Genomic DNA, 24504 nt, shown 5'->3' on the forward strand with positions numbered 1-24504 from the left:
TGTATTATCACAATATTATAAGGTGCCACAATATTATCACAAGCAAAGATAACTTTGCATACACACGTCACAATGTGCCTCACAACAAACAGACAGGGTTTCTCTGTCTGCCCTCATGGCTTCTGGGCAAAGGCTCTCTAGAGAACCTGGTTTCTGTGCAAATCAGAGTCACAGAATGGTTTGGGTTGGGAGGGACCTTAGAGCTCATCCAGTCCCACCCCCTGCCATGGGCAGGAACACCTCCCACTAGCTCAGGTTGCTCCAAGCCCTGTCCAACCTGGCCTTGGACACTTCCAGGGATGGGGCAGCCACAGCTTCTCTGGGCAACCTGTGCCAGGGCCTCCCCACCCTCACGGGGAAGAATTTCTTCTATAAGTAAAGAATTTCTTCTGTAAAGATTCTGTAAATGCTGCCTACAGAACCCAGCAAGTAACACCTAATGCACAGGCTCCAGCAGCAGCCTTTGCCTGTGAGAAGGTTGTGGAGACATGGTCTTTACAGCACCTTTGACACCAAACCCAGCAAGAGCCCACCTGGCTGCACCTGGACTGGTCCTTAACTCCAGTGCCCATCCATGGCCTGTTCCAGGCTCCCTTTATCAGAGAGTGATCAATGCTGGACCCCTTCCAGCACACTGGGTTCAGTTTTGTCACTGTCTCTGCCTTAGCAGGATGTACTGCAGTTTCTGTAGATCACACACAACCTTCTTCCAAGGTCAGAGCTGTGCTCCTGCCTTTTGATGCCATCCCATCCATTATCCTGATCCATTTGTTCTCCTGTTGCATTGATGGAAAGCAGAAGCTACAGATAAAATCAAGGTGCTGAGGTTCTGAAAGCTGTGTGGCCAAGGCAGAACAGCTGCACTGTCCAGTACAATTGCTGCACTTCAATTTGGCTTCCAGATACTTCAACGTGACCAAAATCAGGGGCTACACAAGAAGATATAAGATGGCTTAAAATAGGTTAAGGGCTAAAATAAAACCCATCCGCCATTCAACAACGGGGTTTATTTACACAATGACACAAGACTGGTAATTCCTGTGCCAGGTATGTCTTGGACTCAATGTGGGACACTGTTTAGGCCACGGTCAGACGAAATTTCTGTGATTTCACAGGAAAAACACGAGCCAGGATCACAGCATGTTATGACACCCAGGGTGGAAAGTGCAGATACCACCCTGCTCATGATGCAACAGCCTCAGGACTCCAGATCCAAGTGGCAGAGGTGACACAAACGTTATTTACGGGGTAAATGTGTTTTAAGTCTTGTAAAAATTCCGCTCCTTTCCCTGTGTGAGGGACCTGGCTTACCTTGAGGATTTGCAGCAATCCTGAAAGCAGGACACAGCACATTCTGGTTGTTTTGCAAACTGCTCTCCTCTTCCTATCAAGCTGTGGCCCTAGAAATCTTTCCCCTCCTGCTCTTCCCATCCCCCAGGCACCTCTGAGGGAGTAACTTCAGGGCAGAGGTGCTTATCTTGGTTTTCAGGAGCTCCAGCGTGGCACTAGCACTGCCTCAGTCTGCTCAGAGTTCACCTGTCCCTGCTGATTACATCAGTGCTCAGCTCAGCAGGTCTCTGGCTACAATAAAAAGGGCTTTGTCAAGCCTGCCAGTGTGAGCTGCCTGAGGGGCTGGACACCAGCACCAGCCTGGCCTGGCAGCCACTGTTTCCCAACAGGCAGCACACTCCAGTGTGCAGCTGGTTTGCTCCCGGCACAGAGGGTTCAGAGCACTTTTAAGCATTTTTATAAGAGGGTTTTTTTTATTAAGAGGTTCTTAAGCTCCCTCTGGAGCATTAGCATCTCCAGTTTGCTGCTGTGACAAGGACACAGCCACATTAACACCTCTCCATCAGGAGTGTCCCTCCCACACATTCTGAGTGTGTTTAGATCCAATCCCACGGTTCCCCCTTTCCCAGACACTGATTGTTTTTCTCTTACCACCCCAGCTTCCTTTCCCCACATCATTCCCACCAAGGGTTCAGATTAGAAACAAAATGACTCTTGAGGAGCTTTGCAAAGAGACTTTGCAGTCAGAACACACAACTCTGGTGCAGAACAGTGAGGGTTTTAAGCCCTGGTGTGGATGACTTGGTGCAATCTTTTGCTTGTATCTGCCTCCAAAAACATTCTGTAGCAAATTTGCTACTTTGACACTAACATTACAACAGGGAAAAGCTTTCCTTTAAAACAAACAGCTTATTCCCAACCTTTCTGTGATGGCAGCCATTCCCGGAAAGCATCTCCAGCCACAAAAATGGGACTGGAGGGAAGAGCCAGCCAATTCCTGCTCGTCCCTGCAGGCAGGGAGCCTGTGCCAGCGCGGAACTCGCGGCCCCAGCACGGCCAGACACCCTCTGCTCTGTGGGTCTGCTCTTCATCCCTACTCCTCCTCCTCCTCCTCCTCACCCCTCCCTGCCAGGCAGGACGTCCTCAGAGCTCCGTTCTGGTTGCCAGCTGACAGGGTTCCTGGCCCAAAGCTGCCCGGCCGGCCGGTGCCGTTACTCACCGGTGCTGGTCGGGTCCCAGGTGTGGAGCCCAAGCCCGGGGTCGGAAGGACTGCTGTCCTAGCTGCCTCTGCAAGTCTGGAGGGATTTCAGCTGTAGGGTTGGTCATGGCCAGAGTGTGCCTTTTTGACCTATTTGCCAAGTATCTGCAACAAGCGGGAGCACATTTTATAAGAGACTGATGGGAGTACTCCAAAAACAGGGAGCGTTAGATAATCCAAAGAAAACGGGAAGGAAGAAGCTTCTGCAGTGCTCAGAACATGCCATGGGCACACTGCCCATGCCTGTCACAGCACTGGGTTGTCAGTGCCTAGGGGACAAGTGTAGTTTCAGCTGCTGGTGCTCCAGCCTTGGAAGGAAAGAGGAGCCATTCGCTCTTCCCAGCAGGAAAGCCACGTGGCTGGTATATCCCTTTGGGAATACCCAGGTGACTGCCTGCCCTCAGCAGGCATTCCCTCCACTAGAGCAGGTCTGCCTCCCTCTCCCAAGGCCCAGGGGAGCCAAGACAGATGATAACCCAGCAAGAGCCGGGCAGAGAGCAGGCACAGAGCAGAGCTGCTGCACCCTCCAGGGTGGTCTTTGCACCCCAGATCCCACAGGGAAGGGTGCAGGGGGGACACCCCAGCAGAGATCAGGGTGGGCAGAGCCTCGGGCTGCCCGAGGAGCATGAGGAAGGGCTGAGGCTGAGGAAGGGCTGGTGCCAGCCCGGTCCAAGTGCGCCATCTAGTCCCTGCTCCGCTCCAGGGAGTCGGGAACCGCGTGGGATGCACAGGGAATGAGATCCCGAGCAGTGAGAGAGTCCCTGGGCTTGCCTCTTACACCACAGCTGGGAGGCAACGGCTTCAAGGAAAGCCCCCTCTGCACTGGAAAAGAGCTGCAGGTCTCCTGCAAACCCCCAAAGACTGGGAGTGCAGAACTCGGAGCCTCTGCTCCGACGAGGATGTGAGGAAGGGCCACACAGCGCTGAGAGCCCCTGCCCTGCCCTGCTGCTCCTGGCACAGCCCTGCCCAGGGCAGCCGGGGTGTGGGCCAGCAGAGAGCAGGTGAAGCCCCTGCCCAGGCTGCCCTGGGGGTGAGGAGGGGGCTGGGGCTCCCTCCCAGAGCTGTTCCCACTCAAGGCCAGGAGGGATGAACGCCCCTGTACAAACTCAACTCCTTCTGCTCCTGTGAACCAGCAGTGAGGTGGTGACCGGGCCAAAGACCACTTGGCCAGTGACACCTGGGAATTCTCACCTTTGCTCTTGTCCCCTGCAGCTCCCACTGTGAAGCAGAAAGAGCAGCAAGCAGTACAGTCGTTGCCTTGCCCAAACCCAGCCTCTCTTTGCTACTGAAGCCACTTAAGCAGAAGAAGCAGGTTAAGAGTGCTGCGGTGCCCCGCCAAAGCCTGTGCCATTAGCTGTTTAAGAATCATTTGATGCAGACGGGGAAAGTTTCCCAAAGAGCTTTGCTGCTGTGGTTTGCTAAGATCATTTTATTTCAGCCCTCCAGGGAACAATCCAATCATGAGCTCTAACAGCGTTTCGGGTGGAAGAAAGTTTCCCAAAGCTCAGAGGAGATGTGACTGTTCCCTGGAAGAGAGAGAAGACCTATGCTCTGCTTTCAAGGTCAGATTAAGGAGGGCAAAAGCTGCTCGGTGGTGGCTGCAAACAGAGTATTTGGGGCAGTGTTCTGAGAAGCTAAATATTTGCATCTGTCCATTATGGTAATGCTATTTACCCTTCTCTGAAGACCACTGACATGTTGCAACACAAGGGGTGGAGAGCAAGTTAACACACAACCTGGATGGTGCTTTTTCAAGGCCATCTGGTGGAAGAAGAACATGTGCTGTGAAAGGACTAAAGGCAGCACTGTCGAAAGCAGCAGTGACCTCTTGGTCCAAGGGGATTTGGCTTCCAGTGGGATCTGAACATTTCAGTGCCTTGCAAACTACGAAATGCTGGATGGAGGTTTCAAAATGTTTCTAGCTGAGCTAATGCTTTAAAGGCTCAACTGAAACCTCTGGGTTTAGAGCAGTGAAAATCTGCCCAGGTAAGATGTTCAGGCATCCCCTTGCCAAGAATGAGATTTATCTGGTTTGCACAGAAAGACTGCCAGCTGTCTGAGGACATTACGGGCCCTAAATTACGACTTTTAATGACTACTGAGGCTATTATTGATGCTAAAAGTAGACTTTCTAAGCTCAGGTAGGCAAAAGGAATTTCAGTGCACAGTCTGTCACTGCTCACACTTCCTCTGGAGCACCAAGAGGAGCAGAGCTGGTCAAGGCTCTGGAGTATGACCTGCACCCACCCCAGTGTCATTCTGCCTGTAACAATCCCCAGTCTGAACCCTTCTGAGCCCCTGAAGAACCCCTCCCTTACTCAGGTGCTGGCCTGTACAAAGGGGGAGGGATCCAGAAAGCTCTTCAAGGTAAGAAGCAGGAGTACCCACCACCCATAGTGCACCAGCTGGTTAGCAGAGAAGAACTATGCAAAAGCTACTAAGAAAATGTTAGTGAGGCCATGGTTAGTGTGTTCATGGACTGAGAAAGTACAAGCATATTCTATCCCCTTCCTACTACATGTTTGGAGCAGACACAGAGAACAGAAGTTCCCAGCCTGAGAGCTCATAATCTTTTCCTTATTGGAGCAGACTATTTTAAGGCCTAATGCTAAAATTAGCAGCTAGAGGTACCCGTATTTCCAGCAAGCTCACTTTGTTTGAGGCATCAGAGTTGGATGTTTACTGCATGTCTTGATACAAAAGCTGCACTGGCACCCAAGGCCACAGAGGAGATCCTCCCACCTCCAGCACTCAGCAGGGAGCGGGAATCCCTCGGCACTCACTTGGCAGGTTAGTGTGGATTGCATGCTGCTGCACACTAAGCAAAGGAATTTAGCAGTTCCAAGAGCTTCTGGAGAACCTACTGCTCAATCAGCTACCCATTTCAGGGGAATCCAGCTTTGTAAGCACCCAGTAGTGCCAGAGGAGCAATTGCCTGCAGTAATCAACACCCCCAGGAACAGAAGTGTTGAGCCTTCGCTGTAATCAATTTTGGTGCCCTGGTGAGGTTGCTGTGTTTTAATTCAGCTGTGGAACACCCCAGGGTGAGCCTCGTGGAGGTAGGAAGGGCAAACGTTAACAGACTGGGAGTTACCTCTGCACAGCTTCCTGATCTGGCTCCCCATCAGAGCTCTCCTCATCCACAGGGGTGACAGCTGGGACAGCCTGTGGAGAGAAGAGAAGCCACAGTTCTAAAGGACAGCCAGCACAGTTCCATCCACTGAGGGGACACCTGACCTTCCCAAACGAGCTCTTGCAGGGCTGTGTGTTGGCTCCTCTGCAGCACCAAAGAAACTCGGCCAAGAACCCCTTCCAACATTCCCTCCCCAGTCAAACTGCCTGTACAACGTTGCTGCTACATGGAAAATTCATTGATACAGATGCACCGAGGAAGAAAGAACATGCATGAATGCCCAAGGTGGACACTTTAGTTTCTCCACGGCATCAGCAGAGGAGAAGAAAAGCAATCATTAAAAAAATGCACAAACACTGTCAATTCCAGAGAGGAACACCATCTTGGCTGCCAGATATCAGAGAGCACAGCAACTCTCCTGCATGGGGATAGAGCACCCCACTGCTCCAGAGCAGGGGAACCTTTGGAAGCAAGCAGGCACATCCTACATGCGGAGTCTGCTGTGACCTGGACACAGTCACCTCTGCCTGCGGGAGGAGATATTTTTAAGCACCCCCCATTCTCTCCTGTCCCTCTGGTACTCACTGGCGTCATGGTGACGAGCGGGGAGGGGCCCCGGGGCCGCTTGAGCAGCTGCTGTGCGTGCAGCTGGATGTTGGCCCCGCCGTCCGACGCCCGCCGGCCCAGCGGGCCCATCCCGTTGAGCAGCTGCAGGGTGGGGGGCTGCAGCAGGGACTGCTCCTGGGGACACAGACAGCCCAGTCACCCACCCTGAACCAGACCCCAAGGTCACAAACCAGACACGGGCAGAGGAGAAGCCTCCCGGGCTTCAGGAATGTCACCAACATCTCGGGTGATGTGGGGCAGCGAGAGGCAGTGTCAGTGGAGGAGCAGGGTTTAACTCTCCATCTCCCTGCATGCTGCTTTAGCTGCCAGGCTGCAACCTGCAGCTCAAAGCCAGGCAGCACAGTCCTATTCCTCCCCAGCCCACCAATTAATCTCATATTGCACTGTTCTTTCGTTCTTCAGCTTTTCTATAGAATGACAGAAACCCAGAACGATTTAGGCTGGAAGGAAGCTTAAAGCTCATTTTGTTCCAACTCCCTGCTATGGGCAGGGACACCTTCCACTAGATGAGGTTGCTCAGAGCTCCACCCAACCTGGCCTTGAACAATTCCAGGGATGGGGCAGCTACAGCTTCTCTGGGCAACCTGTACCAGGGCCTCACCACTCTTACAGTAAAGAATTTTTTCCTAATATCTAATCTAAACCTACACTCGAGAACCAATTGGAGTCATACCTAAAGAGAGTAAATCTTGAGGCTTCTGGACTCCAAGGAACTGGCAAACAGAGCGAGCACAAACACCCCCCCAGCCTGGCAGGGCACAGAGCACAGCAGGGAGCACAGCGGGCACTACCTTGTACTCCAGCTGCCCCGTGGGCTGCAGGTTCTGCCTGGGCAGCACGTTGTGCATGAAGTTCACATTCGGGGTCACCTGCAGGAAGGGAGCCTGAGGAGTGACACGGGGGAAGCCAGGCAGGAGCTTCTGCAGATCTTCCATGACTTCCGTCCTGTGCAATCACATTCAGAGAGGTGAATTAGCCACGATGTGAGGAAAACCCCTCACAGACCCAGCACACACAGCTTCCCTTCACAAAAACTTCTTATTGCTCTGGAAAATGGTCACACGGATCAGCCAAGTCACTCTTGGGTTTTTGTTTGTCCCTTTTCCCCCTCCATGCTGAGATTGGCCAGAACTAGCTCTTGGCATTAACCTTGATGGCACTTATCACAAAACCTTCACCTTGGACATGACACCAGTGCAGCTCAGGTGAGACATTGCCTTGCACACCAGTATAGCTTACAGAGAGCTGATGGGGAAGAGGAGGAGGAAAGCATCTCATCCCCATCTGAAATACTAACCAAGTTGTGCAATGGGACTGAGACTTTTAAAGGAACACCCAGAAGGACCAAAGTCATGTGCTGGGAATAAATCTTCAGGTCCCATTAATCCTCCAGCTGGGAGTTTAGATTCCAGTACTCACCGTGGGTCAGCCACTCCCACTGTGTGTCTCCTCATGGAGAGGTATCGGACCAGAGCCTCAGGTGAGGGCTCTTCCCCTTCATCACTGTCCAGGTTCATTGTTCCATCAGTCTGGGCAGGGAAAACATTGGAGAGGTCAAAATACAAGGATCAAGGGAAAGGCTTTAATGCAAGCCAGGAAAAGAACTTGCAGGGACCATTGGGGGGGCACCTCACCTCCACAATCTGGTTCTCAGGGTTGATGAGTTGGACTTGTGGCACATTGATGTTCATGGTGTTGCTTGTCTGTTCTGTCTGCTGAGTGGAGAGATCAGCATCAGAAGACACAAAGACAGCACTGCTTACAACCCCTTTACAAACACTGCTGGATTAACACCAGTGCACAGCCCTAAGCATCTGGGAGGTTACCCTGGAGCCAATGCAGAGCTGTTCATTCTCAGTTCTCAAGGGGTTGCCTCATTTCCCCAACTCCCTTCTGCTCAGGCACAGTCCCTTCTACTTCCCTTATGAACTGGCCTCCCCCAGAACAAGTGCTATTGCTTCAACAGCAGCACAAGTCGAGGAAGAAGCACCACAGAGCAGTCCTGAGCAGTGAACTCCAGCTCCCAGTAACCCTCACAGTTCCTTCTCCTCTGTCAGAGGAGAGAATTCTCAGACAAGGAACGTTTTGACACTCCACCCAGGAGGAGGACACCCACGAGCAAGCCTGTGTTTAGCAGGCAAGGGACTGGCTGGCCTTCCAGGGCTGGAAGGACACTGGGCAAGTGGGGTGTACCTGGATGTTGGCTGAGGGGAAGGTCATGGTCCGTGGGATGCTGGGGGACGGCGCGATGCGCAGGTTCTTGTGTCTCTTGAGGCGGTCGCAGAGCAGGCTGTAGATCGCGCTGTAGTGATCGTAGGCATCGGCCCGCAGGGACTGCAGGGAAAGGAAAAGCACTCAGTCCTCTTTGTCAAGTGATAAAATACACTCTATACTCTGCTGGGATGCTCAGCTGCCACTGAACACACTGATCTCCAGTGGGAGCAGGCGGGACACGGCAGGGCCTCACCTGGACCGTGCGCTCCTTGTCCAGCCCCATGTCTGCCATGGCCAGCAGCACGTCCTCGTTCAGCGGCTCCAGCTGCCTCTCGGTCTTCAGGTGCTGACACTCTGCTATCAGCTGGGAGGGCACAGGCTCAGAGTTAGTGCTGACATTCCCAAAGGCACACTGATGAGTCACAGTGCACCGGGCTCCGGCTGCAGCTGGCATGAGGTCTGAGGGCTGATGGCACAGCAATCCAAAATCTAGTGCCTCAAGCTCCCAGTGCCACAGGGAAAGATACAAAAACGTATGCAGAGGAGGAATGATGTGACAAGCAAGGCCAGGAGACACAGAAAGGGGAAAGGCAGCACACCAGCACTGGGAATGAGAGTTCCAGAGAGCTGGACCAACACAGCAGCACCACGTGCCCCGAGCCTGTTTGAGGCACTGAGCAGCCCCCACTCCCTGCTCACCCTGTCAAACTCTGCGTCAGCCTCCCCCAGCTTCATCCACTTGTGTTTGCAGATCTGCTCCATGGAGAGCCGCTTGCTTGGGTCCAGGACCAGCATGTGGCGGATCAGGTGTTCACACTCTGCCAGGGAAGAGAGAGGCCGGGTCACCCTCGGGAAGGGACAAGGCTGCTGCAGAGGGGGAAAGGGCTTTTTCCTTCCCAGGCAAAGTGTGTCAGTCCCCAGTGCCTCTTTGCTGCAGACACTGATTTCCCGTGCTAGGAAGGAGGGAAGCCACCCCGGCCACAAAGAGCCCCAAGGTGGTTCCCTGTCACCCTGTCCCTCCCCACCATGACATGACTGGCTTTTGGGGATTGAAGAGCAATCTGAACATTCCCCACTCAACAGCTCACTGTGAATGATTTCTCCATCATATTACCCCTGGGCTGCCACCACGGGGCACTGCTGGGGCTCTCCCCCTTTGGGGTGGGATCTAAGCTTGCTTTGAAAGCACTGCATTTTAGCGGAATTTGCTGCATGAAAAGAACCAGTTGTCATCTGGGAAACTCCATGCAGCCCATGCAAAATTATTCCTTAACCTCACAGCAGGCAACCAAGAACCCACGTATGACTCTTTTATCTGAAAATTAATCACACTTTTCAAACCCAAGATTTATTACTGAAGCACTCAGAGGTATTTTTGCAGCACGAGGACACAGACACCCATCTCTGACGGGGCCGTGGCTGCAAATCCACGAGCCATAATGCTGTAAAGGGCTAGGACAGAAAGAGGTGTGGTGAAAGGCCCTGCACTGCCGGGTCCCCGTGCCCTTACCTGTGGACATGAAGAAGGGGATGCGGAACTTGCCGCTGAGCACCCGCGCGCGCAGGTTCTGCAGGGTGCTCCCGTCGAAGGGCAGGGCCCCGCACACCAGCACGTACAGCACCACGCCGAGGCTCTGCGCCCAAAAACAAACCCCTCGTCACCAACAGGCCGGTGGGAAACTAAATTGAAGTGCGTTTCTGGGCAGCTCATGGTTTTGGCACCTCGCGATAAGAGAAAACACAGGACGTGGTGGCCAGAACGCGATTTTGGAAGCGTTTTCTTCAGAAAACACTTTTTGCCACGTCAGGGTTTTTCTCTGAGACGTGTGCTGAGCGTTCAGGAAGCAAAGCCAAACAAACAGAGCAAGAATTAGATCAAAGTCAGAGAGAAAGAGGTTCATCACATACCCAAATGTCAACCTTTGGCCCATCGTACTCCTTGCCTTCAAAGAGCTCTGGAGCGGCGTAGGGAGGACTCCCACACCAGGTTTTAAGCAGCTGGCCAGGGGTGAAGATGTTGCTGAACCCGAAATCTGAAAGAACAAAGGGAACCGATTGGAGGACTATGATTCACTCCAGCTGTCCTGAACTAACCAGAGCACTGAGTGCCACGTCCAGTCGTTCCTCCAGGGGTGGTGACGAAAGACCAAGTATGAACAGTGCCACGTCTACTTTGTACAGTATAAAACACACCTGCTGCAAAAAATCCACTACTTCAGCCTGCTCCACACACTAAGCCCACACTGCTTTCGCTTAGCAGAACAAAGATCTTTCCAGAACTTTGCTCTTCATTTTTCACCCATGTGCTTTCCATGCTGGAATCAACACACCAGGGATCAGATCACTGAGGGTTGCTGAAAGTCAGGTGGACGGTCTGGAACGGGGCTTCCACCTTGTAATCAAGAAATCCCACATAAATCTTCAGTTAATTTCCAACCTTTGGATTCTTCCATGTCACGTTTCCCAATTCCCTGAGGCCAGGGCAGCTGCCAGCACAGACAGTGCAAAAGCAAAAGAGAAGAGGAATTTTGATTTTTCCAGAAAGCACTACAGGAGCTGGAAACTTTGGTTATGGTGGGCAGCTCTACAAATGCTTCACCAACAGCAAATAATAATAAATCCTGAAAGGGAAATCAAAAGAAAGGTCTTCACCTCAGAGGCAGCCAGCCATCAGCTTATGTGGGCACTAATGGCATTCTCTGCTAATTAACCTGCCTCCCCCTGGCTCCCAGCTGGGACCTGCACTGGAAGGGGTAAGGAAACAAGGCTGAACCCAAGAGAAGTGAGCTGGCTCTCCTAAACAGAAAGAATCTTCACTGAATTGTTTTCCCCCTTTTGCCTCAGCTGAACTGAAGCAAACCCACTGTCACAGAGGTGTGCCCACGCCCCGTGAAGGAGGTGCCCTCAGCAGCAGCTCCATCGAGGAGCGGTGCCACTGCCAGGGCTGTGCCTCTGTTTGTGCCAGAGACGTGCCAGCAGGAGGGCAGGTGACATTAATGCCCAGGGACGGGGACCCACAGCAACAAGGTCATTTCTCATGGCATTTGCAGCAGCAGCAGCTCCTCACAGCAGGGTGTGGGAGAGCAAGGAGGGCCAGGAACACTCAGTTTGCAAATTCTGATGGATTAAAGCGAAAAACATCGTGGCAAAAATACACAGTGCAGCTGCAGCAAGTGGAAACCTCTGAAGATGAGTTTTGCCTCTGTCACTGGTCAGAAAAGAGGATCTGGGGTGATGCACAGCCTGGCAGTGAAACACAAGATCCCAAAGTTGTGCAAGGAAGATTTGAGTGAAAATGTGTTTTAATACCTGCATACAAATGATAAAGAATACCTGAGATACAAAAGCACAAAGGTTTTTTCTTCCCCCCATTTCTTGAAATAAATACACATTCACCTTGAAAATGAATGTTTGTTTTTATCTGCTAATTTCTCCTTACAGCTTTTTATCCATGCTCCAAGGGAAGGACTTTGCATGAATTCTGTAGCCATCGAGAAAGGTTAGTTTTCCTAAATCACATAAAACTCCAGGTTTGCTCTAACAGATTCAATACTACCAGTTAATTACCAATTAGTTACCAGTTCCACACCAAATCCCAAGAGCAAGCCATCAGTGAGGCCAGTGATGGCCAACACCTCCGTGCCAGAGGCATGGCAAACCCCACCAGCACCCCACAGAATGCACTAACTGGTGAGTCCATGCTCCCACTGCTTTCCTCACAGGATTTTCCATGACCTAATTTCAGGTGACTCCTCTCCTCCTTCAAACAGCTTCTGCAGAACTCAGCAGACCACCTGGTGCTGCTCCTGCCAGCTCAGCTCCAGGAGGGCACAGCCGAGTTCCTTCTTCCTGTCCCTCCACAGAGGGAAAGTCCTTGCAGTGGAGATGATTTATGCTTATGAAGAATACCTAACACAGCCTGTTCCTGTGGAAACACCTGGAGTGCAGACCAGGCTGCTCAAACCCTACCTCAAAACAGCACAGAGATGATAAAATGTTCTTTAAAAGCACCACGGTATCAGAACAAGGCAGTTACACACCCTTTGGGTTTTCACTGCTGGCTATGAAGCCATTTAAACCTCCAGTGAGCCTTTGGAGAACCATTCCAGGGAAACAGCACTCAGCTGCACAATTGTCTTTTCCACCTCTGCAAGCTTTTGAGCTGCTGTCTCACGTTTAAAGCAGGATGTGTAACAAGTGCCTGAATTATGGCCACTGGAACAAGCACCAAATGCTGCAGCACTGGATGTGACTCCACCTCCCAACACACAGCATTTGGGTCAGGTTTAGATGGAAACTCCTTCCGACTGTGGAATTTTGGTACTTCCCATATTCTGAGCAAGTTATTCTGGTTTAGACACTTTTATTTGTCCTTTTATGTACTCGGGGGGGCTTTGAGCACTTGGGGAACCACCTGCATTTTCCAAGGAGTGATTATTGCCCTGCAGAGCCAGGAGCAGCTCCAGCCCTGCACACGTGAGAGGCCCAAGGTGTTCCCTGGACTGCTGCACTGGTCATGGTGAGTGCCAGCAGCACAGGCAGGGTGTGCCATGCCAGGGATGTGCCATCCCAGGGATATGCCATTCCTGGGCTGTGCCATCCCAGGGATATGCTGTTCCTGGACTGTGCCATCCCAGGGATATGCCATTCCTGGGCTGTGCCATTCCAGCTGGCAGCACCACGGCCTCAGAACAGACATGCAACAGCTGCCTCCCACACCCTTCTCTGCTTCCCAAGAGCTGCTGGAGATTGGCTGGCTGGGAAACTTCAACCCTTCCAAATCATGCTGAAGTTTGCCCATGGATTCACAGCTCTTTTGGCCAGGAACAGGAGGTGGGCTCAGAGGAACCCGCAGAGTCTCTCTTTAGGGCACAGGGCCAGCGGGGCCACGGGCACGGCACCGTTCAGCCAGTGGGTCCCAGAGCTGCTGCACTCACCCCGTGGCTGCCCCGGATTTTGGGATGACAGCTTCTCCCTGTGGAGAGCTGCTGCTCTGCCCAGCACCTCCACACTGCTGGGCTCTGCAGGGAGCTGGAGCCAGAGGCTCTGTCATACATGGACACTGCCCAAAGGCTGGAAACAGCTTCCAGCTCCCACCTGTGCTGAGTGACCGAGGTCAGGGCTGGGGAAAACAGCAGGGTTTTAAAACCCCAAAAAAAGTTCAGGGAAGGATTTGAAAACCCCAGAGCAACAAACAACAAAATCTAAACCAAACAAAACCACAAATTACCACTTAAATAAACTTTCTTAAAATCTATGGGAAGTCACAGGCCAAGTTGACCTATAAATCCAAATCCTCAGGGAGCAACCAGGTCTCATTCCACAAACAGATGTGGAGGGAGAAGAGCATTTTTGTAGAGCAAGGTAAGTCACAATGATGTGATATAGGGAAAATATTTTAAAGAAACATCTCTGTTACAAAACATGGGCCCAGTCCCTCACGTTTCCTCAGAGCAGAGCTCAGGGAGTGGCGTCAGTATTTGCCCAACGGGGATTTTATCCTCAGGAGGGGAAGGAGCAGCAGACTCTTGCAAACGAATGCAAAGCGATGCATAGATCAGATTCCTCTCCAAACCCATCCCCGGGAAGGCCTGGGTGTTTAGCAATCATCAACTCCTGGCTGAACTCTCCGGCCGGGAGCACAGGGAGCGCAGTGCCAGCAGCTACTGACTCAGACTCTGAGAAGGTACATGGAGAAAAAGCATCCATGGGAAAAATGAGAGCGAGGGTCACGGCGTTGGGATCTCACTGTTTATGGAAAAATAGTACAGCAGCAATCAATCAAAAAAAACCCCAAATAGTGACCATCAGTGAGACCAGCAGCACTGCCCCACTCCGGGGCTGCCACGCTCCTCCCTCAGAGCCAGGTGCCTGCCTAGTGCCAGGTAAGGGATTTAAAGCTGCAAATGGAGGTCAGGAGGAATGTGCCAGAAAATCTGCACTGCTGAGAGCCTGGAAAACTCCAGAAGTTTGAGTTAGACACTGTTAATGGGTTTGGCAGTGAAGGTTCAGCTGATTCTCCACCACTGCAGCTGGCTTTGTGCACTTATCCTGGGAGGTCTGGTGTGAAGCAGATCTCTTGCTATCACTTCTTGGGTTTTGCTCTTGAAACAATGGAAGAACTGGTGTCAAGTTGTAATTGATGAGTTATAGGGAGAAAACCTAATACTTGGAAAATCCTATACCATAAATCAGCTTTTCCAGGCTACTTTTCAAAGCACTACTGCATCTTCCAGCCAAGGCAAACACTGCCACCACCAGGGTGGGGACTATCTCCTGCAGTCATTCTGGGAGCACAGATTTGGAAGGAAAGGAGTTTCCAACTCCCTTAGATAAAAAAAGGTTTCCACAATTTTCAGAGCTTGTCAGCCTGCTCATGAGGACACTTCTTCAGCAAATCCAGTCGAATTCCAGTTTCCACCTGGGTTAGTTTTTAACTTCTCGCTGCTTGCCAGGCACCCTCCCCCTCCACACAGAGCGGATTTTCCCCGTGAACACAAGATGGCCTCAAATCATTAGTGCAGCACAAACCACCAGAAAGTGCTGCTCAGAGACCTCCTGAGCAGCCTCTCCCCGGAGCTCCATGACCTCTCCACTCCCACTCCCAGGAGCTGCACTCCTTCATCAGCGCCGTTGTCTCACTTATCTCCTGCTCCCAGGACAGCACGAGCAGGTTATCACCCCTGTGCCAAGCAGGACATGGTTCAGACTGTTAAGCATCCAGAGGAAGGTTCATCAGGTCCTTCCCTCCTTTCTATTCCCTCCCCATTCCCTCCTCAAAAAGTGAGGATGAGGGAAGCCTAAGAAATTACTGATCATTTTACCACGAACTGAGTGTTAAACTCCAACCTAACACCTAAGGATGGTGCGTGAGAGAACAGTAAACACAACAAACAAGACTGTTTCCTTTCTTCAAGATGGTATCAAGATAGAGGAGCAGCTCCCCACCTCCCAGCAGTAAAATTGCTCAGACTGAAAAGTTTTGTAGCCCTCAGCAGTTTTAAAACAAAACAGAACAAAACAAACAAACAACAAATGCTTGTAAAAGGCACAAGCTCTCCCAGGAAGTCTGTTAGGAGAGGGGGCAACAAAGGGCTTTCCAAAGCTGCTCTGCTGTGCATTAGGCTCTGCTAGAATTAAATGGTGAGTATGAGGTCTTCCACTTCACAAGCCCATGAAATTGGATGACCAGGCCAGCGTTAAATCTTCTTGTTTCAATCAGTTGCTACATAATCCCACAAAGCCAAATAAAGTCAGACCTAGTCAGTGCCCCCCAGAGCTCAGCAGCCAAGATTCATTCTCACGGTCAGAGGACCAGACATGCAGGTCTGTGTTAGGTCAGTACAGAAATGTCCAAGGAGAAAGGTCTCTGGAAGGGCAGTTACTGCCAAAAATTCCCACTGTCCTGCACAACTCTGGGAACAAGCAGGGGGCCTTGTGTGTTCAGCAACTTCAGCTTCTCTCCCTGCAGTGACTAAAGCCCCCAAAGCCCTGGGGCCACCCTGGTTCTGTCAGAGCTCATCCTGAATGACTCCAGGAGTGCTGCTTCCCCTTCACTGCTCTGCCATCCACCTTGTCATCCCTGCTTTGCCATTCCTTCCCTCTCACCTCGCCTGACCTGCTCTGAAGAAGCCCTAACCCAGCAGCAGGACTCAGAACAAGGTCACTTTTGTGACACTGTCTCACCCATTAGCCGGAGGACCAAACACCAGAGTGTCTGCAGCCACATGTCTGCCTGGGAAGCCAAACCTGCTCTTTTTCCTCCTTCTTTTACTTTGCACTACTTGAAGGGAGACATAAATCTCCTGGCTGCAAGCTGGCAGTTTCAGCTCTGGGCAGCAGGCCACACAGAAATCCAAAGCTTCCTTTAGCTGCACTGCGTTTCCTTCCCCCTGAATACCTGGAAGCAGCCAATGCCCACATTTATGAACTCCTGAAAGCAGCTGCCTTCCCCCCACCCCGCTCTGCTCAGCTCACCTGCTATTTTGATGTTCAGGTTCGCATCCAGGAGGAGGTTTTCTGCCTTCAGGTCCCTGTGGACGATGTTCCTGCAGTGACAGAAGTTGACAGCAGCCACGATCTGCTTGAACTTCCTCCGGGCCTCCTTCTCGGCCATGCGCCCGTGGGCCACCAGGTGATCTGAGGGGGCAAGGACAGACAGTGGAAGGGCTTAACATTTATTTTATTTAGAGGACAGCTGAGGGGAGGGCTGGAAAAACAGAGTTGTTTTGTGATAAAGGCAAAGGTTTTAGTATCTTTTTCTACATCAAAGTAAAACCAAAGCTTTCCAACCCTTGCCTCCAGTCAGGCACCAAAGCCTCACATCACATCTCTCCACAGTGAGAGGTGCAGGTTCCTGGCCATGTGCCATCCCACCTTCCCTCTGGTTTTTGTGTCTTTGGTCTAACATGCCTCACAGATAACTCCTGCTGGAACCAGTGAGGTCCCAGGTAGTTACAGACACAACCTGCTCCTCACCTCAGCTTTCCAGCCAGCAGAGCTATGAGCTGCAGGAGGTATTTAACACCATCCCTCTCTGCAGATTGGTGAAAAAACATCCTTGCAATATCCAAGAAAGCATTTCATTATAAAAATGGAACTGGCTTCCACTACGGAAATCTGAGCACTCCCAAATATTTTGCTGAAAGCCTGTACTCTCACTCAAAGGTAGTATTTGTTGCCAGCTGGGCTTTCCTTGGAAGGCAGCACTGCACACACGGACAGGAAAAGCCTCTCCAAGAGATCACAAAGGCAGGCACACAGCAGTGACCCAACTGGAGTCAATCCACTTAAAACCTGGAAGCACCAGGCTTACAGAAGCCAGTCCCCACTGTCCTGTGAGCAGGGATGGACAGGCAGGAGACAGGCGGCAGAAATGGTAGAGAAAGGAGGAAAAAAAGCATCCCTCTCCCTGAAGCATCAGCAGAACAGGCAAAACTCTGCCAGTAAAAGCATAAAAATCGAAGTGGAAGATGAATTATGAGGTACAACTACTGCCCTTTCCTAATACCTTTCTACCCAATATGCAAATCTGGCTAAAACTAACATAGCAGGTAAGAGATACGGGTAGGAACAGCAGCTTGCACGATTATGGAACTGAGGACAGTGCCATAAAGACCCAGGAGAAACTCAAGATGTGCCCTGGAGAGTCCCCAGTAACCACACGTGGGACCAGGGGGGTTTCCAAGTTTCCCCAGCTCACAGGAACAGTTTTGGAGGTTTACACAAGCCCTGTCCCCTCTGGTACAGCCCACGGGGTAGGTCAGCAGAGGCACCAGTCACCCAAACCCCAGGGGCTTGTTATCCCCTTGCCCACTTCAGGAGGTTCTAAGCCCTCAGCAGGGACATGGGGTTGGCCTCGAAAGACTTCTGGCCAAAATTAGGCTGAAATGCTCCATGTCCCTCCCTAAAGCCCATTAAAACTGGGGGCTCGATACAGATACCTGTTCTTGAAAATAATAACAATAAATCACTTGTGCAGGTTTCTCATCGGGTGGCTGTGTTTTTCCCCAGTCACCCATTAATTAAAATACCTGTGACATAATTGACTCGCAGTAAATACTAATTACCAAGATCCATCAAAGCAGTTGTGCTGCTCCTGACTGCACAGCAACCTACTTCTGCCTTTGCCTGCTCATGTTGAGCAACAGACTCGAGGTGTTTTTTCAAAGAACTTGTCAATTAACTTTTTATTCATCGGATAAACTTATTCCATAAGCAAATCTGAGCCAGGGCTGGGGAAGGAAAACCATCACCAAGTCAAATCTGACCCTCAGCTCACTTGCTGGGAAAAGCAAAGGTAGCATCTCAAATTGCCCCGTCGTATTTCATTAAGGCATTTGCATGGTCATAAATTTATTACTCTGAGGAGCTGGAGACTGACAGCAGAGCTCAGCAAGGGCTGCTCCAACTGAAGTGTTGCCACTGATCAACAGGTAATAGCTCAGCTCCTAAACAAGGTCATTCACATCTTCTGCACCGCTGGAATTTCGGAGCGCAGCAAGTGCCCTTAAAACAAAGCACAAGGCTCCAGTCTCTCAACAATTTCGGAAATATTTTAGCAATTCTCCTGCAGGCAAGAAAACAAATCCAGTTACTGCAGCAGGTGTCTTCCTACAAGTTCTCTCCTAAGCATATTTTTGCCCAAACCAGGGTCCCCCTGTCCCTGGCAGGGAGGGTGACACACATTTGCAGCACACTTCTCTCTGCCCTGTGCCTCACACAGAAAACTCTGCTGCCCCTCTGATGAGTCAGTCCTGCTTAGGCTGCAAAAAACCCTTTTTATGTTGGGCGTGAAATTTCACTTTTGATGAAGAACTGGGAGCAGGGGCCGGCCCCCGAGCCCTGCACGTAGGCACAGCCCTGCAGCCCGCTGACATTTCTGCACAGGCTCCAGAGGAAGGACAGGAACAATGAGGCTACAGAATACTTCACATACCACCAAGGGCAACTGGATGCCAAAATTAACCATTGAGAGCTTAGTCTGCATAAACCTCTCATGCAATGGAGGTTCCAGAGCTGACCTGAGTGCTCAGCTGGGAGCCAGCACCCTGTTCTGAGTGTGCCACTGTACCCAGACGTGCCCCTGGCTGTGCCAATGTCACCGTGCTCCTTGGGGGCTGGAGGTGCAGGGTGATGCTCCTCTGAGTGTCTCCCAGAGAGGAAGGAATGCGTGATTTCATTCCACAACCCTGAGAAATATCAGGCACTGGTCTCTGTACTTATATGAAGCACCTGACGCCGTTCTCTGAGTTAAAAAAAACAATAAAATCCTCCACTGAAGAAAAATGAGCTGGTTCAGAGACAGGACTGACACACAAGTTTCCACTTCTCGCCTCTGGACAGACGCCTCGTGCTTTTAAGTTGCTTTTTTGTCTGGAAAGCAAACACTGCTGAAGCTTCATGTCTCCATGTGGTGGATTAAGTCACATTTCCAGTGAATTTGGGGACATTGTGATGTCAGAAACAGCCTGACCTTCTAGAGATGGGCACCATGTAGCTGAATGCTCAGAGAGTTCAGGATGAGTGGGCAGGAGGTGAGGAGACAGGGCAGACATGGTAACCACATTAACCAAAAATCATTTTCTAAATTTTCTGCAGTTTTTTTGTCAATCAACCAAGAACCCATATTCAGTCAGTGAGGACTGCAGATTGTTTACAGTGGTCATAGTAAACAGCTGAAATCAAACCAGATTTTAAGACTATATCCTGTTTGACCTCAAAAAAGGACACTCGAGGGACCTGGAACAAAGAGCACCCTATCTTTAAAAGGAGACATTCATTTGTTCATAATGTCAAACCAGCAACCCAACCACACGCAAAACATGGATAGGGACAAAAATAACAATTTACATTTGGCTGCTCAAGCCCACAGCAAACCCAAGCTCTCTCCCTGGTCCCCACGCACCGCTACGCAAACAAAGTGAATTATCAAACCATTTCCAGTAACAGATGAATCAAAGACACTTACGGCACAGCTTGGCCACTGAAGGAGCTCTCAGCCCTTTTACTGGCAGTTGGATAAACAGGTGGTACAGCCCTCCCAGGTGCTGACCCGGGATCCCTGCAGAGCTCAGACCAACCAGGGACAGGACAGACACGCGGCCAATGCTCCCTGACTGCGGCCATTTAGAGAAACCACCCTTCTTTCAGCTAAGAATTCCAACCTCTAGCACTGTCTCTGTAATACTGACAGCTGCATGGCAGAGTTAAAGTCTTGGAAAGTTTTGAAAGCATCACAGAAGCAACTTAGGATGACAAAAACTGGTAGTTCACAGCAACACAGTGCTGTAACTCTGGCTCCTTGAGGCACTGGCTGCATTCAGCCTTACCCTGGGTGTTTGGCATTCAGACAACCATGGCTGTCAGTCTCCTTCCCTTTCTGCAGCTCGGCACTACAGTTTAAAGTCTAGGTCATGCAGGTGTTAGGACACAACCAAAAAAAAGATGAAAAAGACTCAGCACAGGCCCATCTCCCAAAGGATACCCCGGTGCCCAGTAAGGGACACAGTGACAGCGGCTGCACTGTTCATACACACCTCACACACCATCTCTGCAGCACATCCAGCATTCCCAAGAAGCCCCCCTGCCATAAGAGGGACAGACACTGTGCTGAGGGTGCTGCAGGGGAGGTTTTATCCAGCAGGTGAGCCCCAGCTGAGCCGAGTGGGCACAGACCAGCCCTTGCTGCCGCCAACCTTCTGTCCACGACACGAGGACACGAGATCCTTCAGTGCTGGAGATGTAAGGACTGCAAGGAAACCTTCCCAAAATGGGCTCCTGTTTCCTCCCTGCAAATTGCTTCCGCTGTTAGAACAAAGTCTTAATGGCTCCTCAGGAAACTCTGAATACAAAAAGCTGAGACTTGAGTTTCCCCCTCTCTGCTCTTGCACCGAGGGCAGCGCCCAAAACTCCTCAACACCGGGTAGAGGGGCACGATCTCCTGGCTCTGCTCTGCAGAAACCTCAGCTATTACAGAGCTGGCTGCTCCCAGCTATCAACAAGGAGAAAATGCTGGGCAGCAACATGGAAATTAGCCATGCTAATGAGCTGAATTTACTACAGCAGAAAATCTTTCAGAAGGCAATTAGGTTTTCACTTCGACTCATGCAGAAGGCTATTTTTGTAACCAAAGAATTCATTCCAAGTTTGTATATGAGCTTGCACATAGTTCTGGATTTAAAAAAAGATGAGCCCATCTCTGCCAAATTCAACAGAAGAGGGAGAAAAAGTAAAAGGGGGTTTATACTTTTCTGTGGTGATCCACACACAAATGAACTCCAGTACACATGCAGGTGATTTTGTGCACACTGGAAGGGGAATTTCACAAGCCACTGGAACTGCTCAGTGTGCCCAGCACCATGATTCATGTTTGTATAAACCACTGCAAGACTCAGCAGGAGAAAGTCAGTTCTTCACCGGGCAATCCACACTTGCCCAACATCAGCTGCCATTTGCTTCCCCTTCGGCTGTCACCTCCTCGGGGAGAAATCCAAAGGACATGGGCAATGTTGAGATGGAGCCATGACAACCATCTACAAAGGTACTGAGGAACTGCTAGCAGATAACAGTTACTGGAAACCAGCACTTTTCAGCTCTTATTTTCCTTAATTTGGGGCTTCCCTTGCTTCACTAAAAGCTTTGTCTTTTACTACAACTCAGCTTCTCCTCCAGCAAAGCGAGAAGTGAAATCAAAAGTGAATCTTCTGCGATGACTGAAGAGGACAGGGGGAGAGTTCCCACATAGCTGACAGTGCATGACTGTCCTCACTCCCTTGTCTGAATCCAGCTCACCTCAAGCACATGGGATTTTCCCCCTTTTCAGAGGCTCACATTGGCAAAACCAGGACAGAATCTTGCAAAATTTTGACTCCGTCACCCGGCACAAAATTCCAGTGTGTAAGTAAATTCCTATTTCTACAAGTTTTATTATTGGTCACCAAACAAATTAATAAATCAGTCAGCAGTTCTTGCAGTTGTGCTGCACAGACACTTTTTTTCCTTTCAAGAACAGCTCCTGTGGTCAAGAAAGCTCAGCCAAAAGACTCTTAGACAATGGTGTTTGGAAGGGATGTAACTGATGCTTGCTAAAATAACACCAGATATCAAAAAGAAAAGACAAGACATGGTTTTGAGCACAAAACACTCCAGAACCACACGACTGCCTGTTTCTTTGAAAGCTACCAACACACACCAACAGTTCCACTATGACCAATGAGGTTCATATAACTTGCTAGGAAGTAAAGTATTCAGCAACACTAAAATCCAGCTGGATAACTATTTCCAACACCTTTAATCCCAAAGTCAGCACAAAAGAGGAGCAGCACCACCTGTCAGTGAAACCCAAAGAAGAAACAGAGGTTATGGGGATTATTTTTCCATCAAGTTGGTCTCATTTATTCCTTTACTCCTCTTGTCAATGGAAAGTTTGCAGGCTGAAGGGCACCTCTCAGCTGAAACAGGAGAGTGTGGCAGCTATTTTCAGTTTACTGTAGTTGACCAAGTGCATTATCTGATTAAAGAATGCAATAAATGTACTTACCAAATATTTCCCCTCCACTGGCATACTCTGTCACCAGATAAATCATCCTCTCCGTCTCCATAACCTGCACACAAGGACAGAGAAGTGACACATAAGGAGACTGCTGAGTGCAGCAAGAAATGGATCTAACCCAACTTTATTCTTCCTCTCACACACGTAACTGCTTTCATCACATCCAAACTGCGACCTTCCCCTTGCTTTACAGAACCATGGGAAGGAATGGACTGGAATTGGGGAAAGCAAGAATGAAACAGCAGGTTTCAAACACCAAATCTGTAACTACGCACAACACTTCACCTGCACCTTCCTCCTCCTCCATTTCTCTTCCCTTTAGCATTTGCTCCCTGGTCTTGCTGTGTTCCAGCAGCCTGGGAGACTTCTCAGGGCTGCTATCACCAAACCAGTTCACCTGTCTGGTTGCTCAGGCCACTGCAGGCACTAAAACAACCATCACAGCCTTTGCCAAAGGGGGGAACATTCACTGAATCTGTGACTTCCCAATGAGTCAAGAGCTGTTAGAATTGAACCAGAGCTCAGGTTTTGCTGGAGGGAGTCCCCCCGGCTGCAGTCAGGTAACACCCTGCTTTTAGCAGCTTTTAACACATTTTTCAGTCTGTTAGTACATTTGGGGTGCTTTCCAAAACTTGATACAATTTATTTAGCAGCTCTGTCAATGGAAAAACACCTGGTGTTTCAGTTCAGGACCACGCTGTAGCACCTCCCGTGCCAGGCCCAGCAGGGTAATTTCGGTACTCCAGGGTGTTTGGAAACATTTTGACTTTGTTTTGGCTGTTCTCTGCTTCAAAGACAAGTGAAAGTTCCCCTTCTGACATGAAATGGACTGTTATCCCCACAGAGAAGGCAAGCACTGGGAGCCCAGCACCGCCTGTTCTGCCTGAGAATTAGGGTTGAACATGTAAACTTCATTTTTTCCAAAATCTGTGCCTGATCCAGACAAGTGCAGCTGCTTCAACAGCTGGATCCCCGTTATTCTGGATGTTAAAACATGAGTATAGCAAAGAAGAACCTCAGTTCTGCTCCACTGGCACAGGACAGGATATACAGCTCCCACTTAATGATCCTACTTGTCCAGAAAACTCTTATGTAGATTTTTAAGCACATTTCTGTTTCCAGACAGAATCTCTTATATTATACACAACTGTCATTATAGACAACTCTTCTTTTTCACTTACATCTTTTAAGTCTTACAAGCTCAAGAAAACATGATTTTTCAACTCAACATTCCTGATGCAAAGATATGACAGGCTCTGAATTCCCAACTCCAAGCTTCAGTAGTTTTTATCTAAAAATAAATGCCAGTGGAAGTACCCAGAAAGAAATGCCAGATGAAAGAGGCTCCACAGCAGGGACTCTTCTCTCACCTTACCAAAGCCAAGCCACAAGTGTCACCTGTTCAGTGTCACATCAAAACCTTTAGATGGAATAAAAGAGGTTGAAAAAAAAAAAAAAGTCTGAGGCATCAGTTTGCAAAGCAGCATTCCCTGAGCACCTTCAAAAACACTGCAGTTCTGCAGGGCCTGCTGTGAGCATCTCACATGTGGTTTGGCCAAGGCAGCTAAACATTAACCTGTCACTTCTGCTCAGTTTTAACTCTTTGGAGTCCAAACAAATACTCATGTCCCTCAGGCACAGACGAGAAGCAGACCCCTCTATTCCTCTGCTCGTGTGATGCCTGCTGTACCTTCCTCCCTGTTCTATTGGATGGTGCAGCAGGAGGGGCATCACCAGACACCTGCGTAAAGGGCAGCACGTGGATTCTGCCTCTGGGGCGTTTGTTTGCAGACAAGAAACGTCAAACAAGCTGCACAAAAAGTCTGCAAACAATATTCCCAAGCAGGTCTGCAGCCAGCATTGATCCCCTTCCAGGAAAGGGCTGAGCACACCAGCAGGTCCTGGGGGCCACAGGGAGCTGGGCAGGGA

General features: G+C 50.3%; 1 protein-coding gene across 5 annotated transcripts in view; it reads right to left on the reverse strand.

The window, feature by feature from the left end:
* SIK3 (SIK family kinase 3) overlaps positions 1-24504 on the reverse strand; it is a 74014-nt gene that overhangs the window by 12127 nt on the left and 37383 nt on the right. Inside the window, exons 3-15 of one of the 5 annotated variants that reach the window (XM_027655372.1) lie at positions 22564-22627; positions 16500-16661; positions 10431-10555; positions 10033-10156; positions 9222-9340; positions 8776-8886; positions 8502-8642; positions 7943-8023; positions 7728-7837; positions 7100-7253; positions 6267-6422; positions 5643-5713; positions 2510-2653 (exon numbers count right to left, since the gene is read on the reverse strand). In XM_027655372.1, coding sequence (XP_027511173.1) covers positions 2510-2653; positions 5643-5713; positions 6267-6422; positions 7100-7253; positions 7728-7837; positions 7943-8023; positions 8502-8642; positions 8776-8886; positions 9222-9340; positions 10033-10156; positions 10431-10555; positions 16500-16661; positions 22564-22627 — 1562 coding nt within the window. The remainder of the gene's footprint in view (positions 1-2509; positions 2654-5642; positions 5714-6266; positions 6423-7099; positions 7254-7727; positions 7838-7942; positions 8024-8501; positions 8643-8775; positions 8887-9221; positions 9341-10032; positions 10157-10430; positions 10556-16499; positions 16662-22563; positions 22628-24504) is intronic. The other 4 variants (XM_027655375.1, XM_027655376.1, XM_027655374.1 and 1 more) reach the window with 4 other exon arrangements.

This window comes from Corapipo altera, unplaced genomic scaffold (assembly GCF_003945725.1).
Source record: "Corapipo altera isolate COAL_440 unplaced genomic scaffold, ASM394572v1 71, whole genome shotgun sequence".
NCBI lineage: Eukaryota > Metazoa > Chordata > Aves > Passeriformes > Pipridae > Corapipo > Corapipo altera.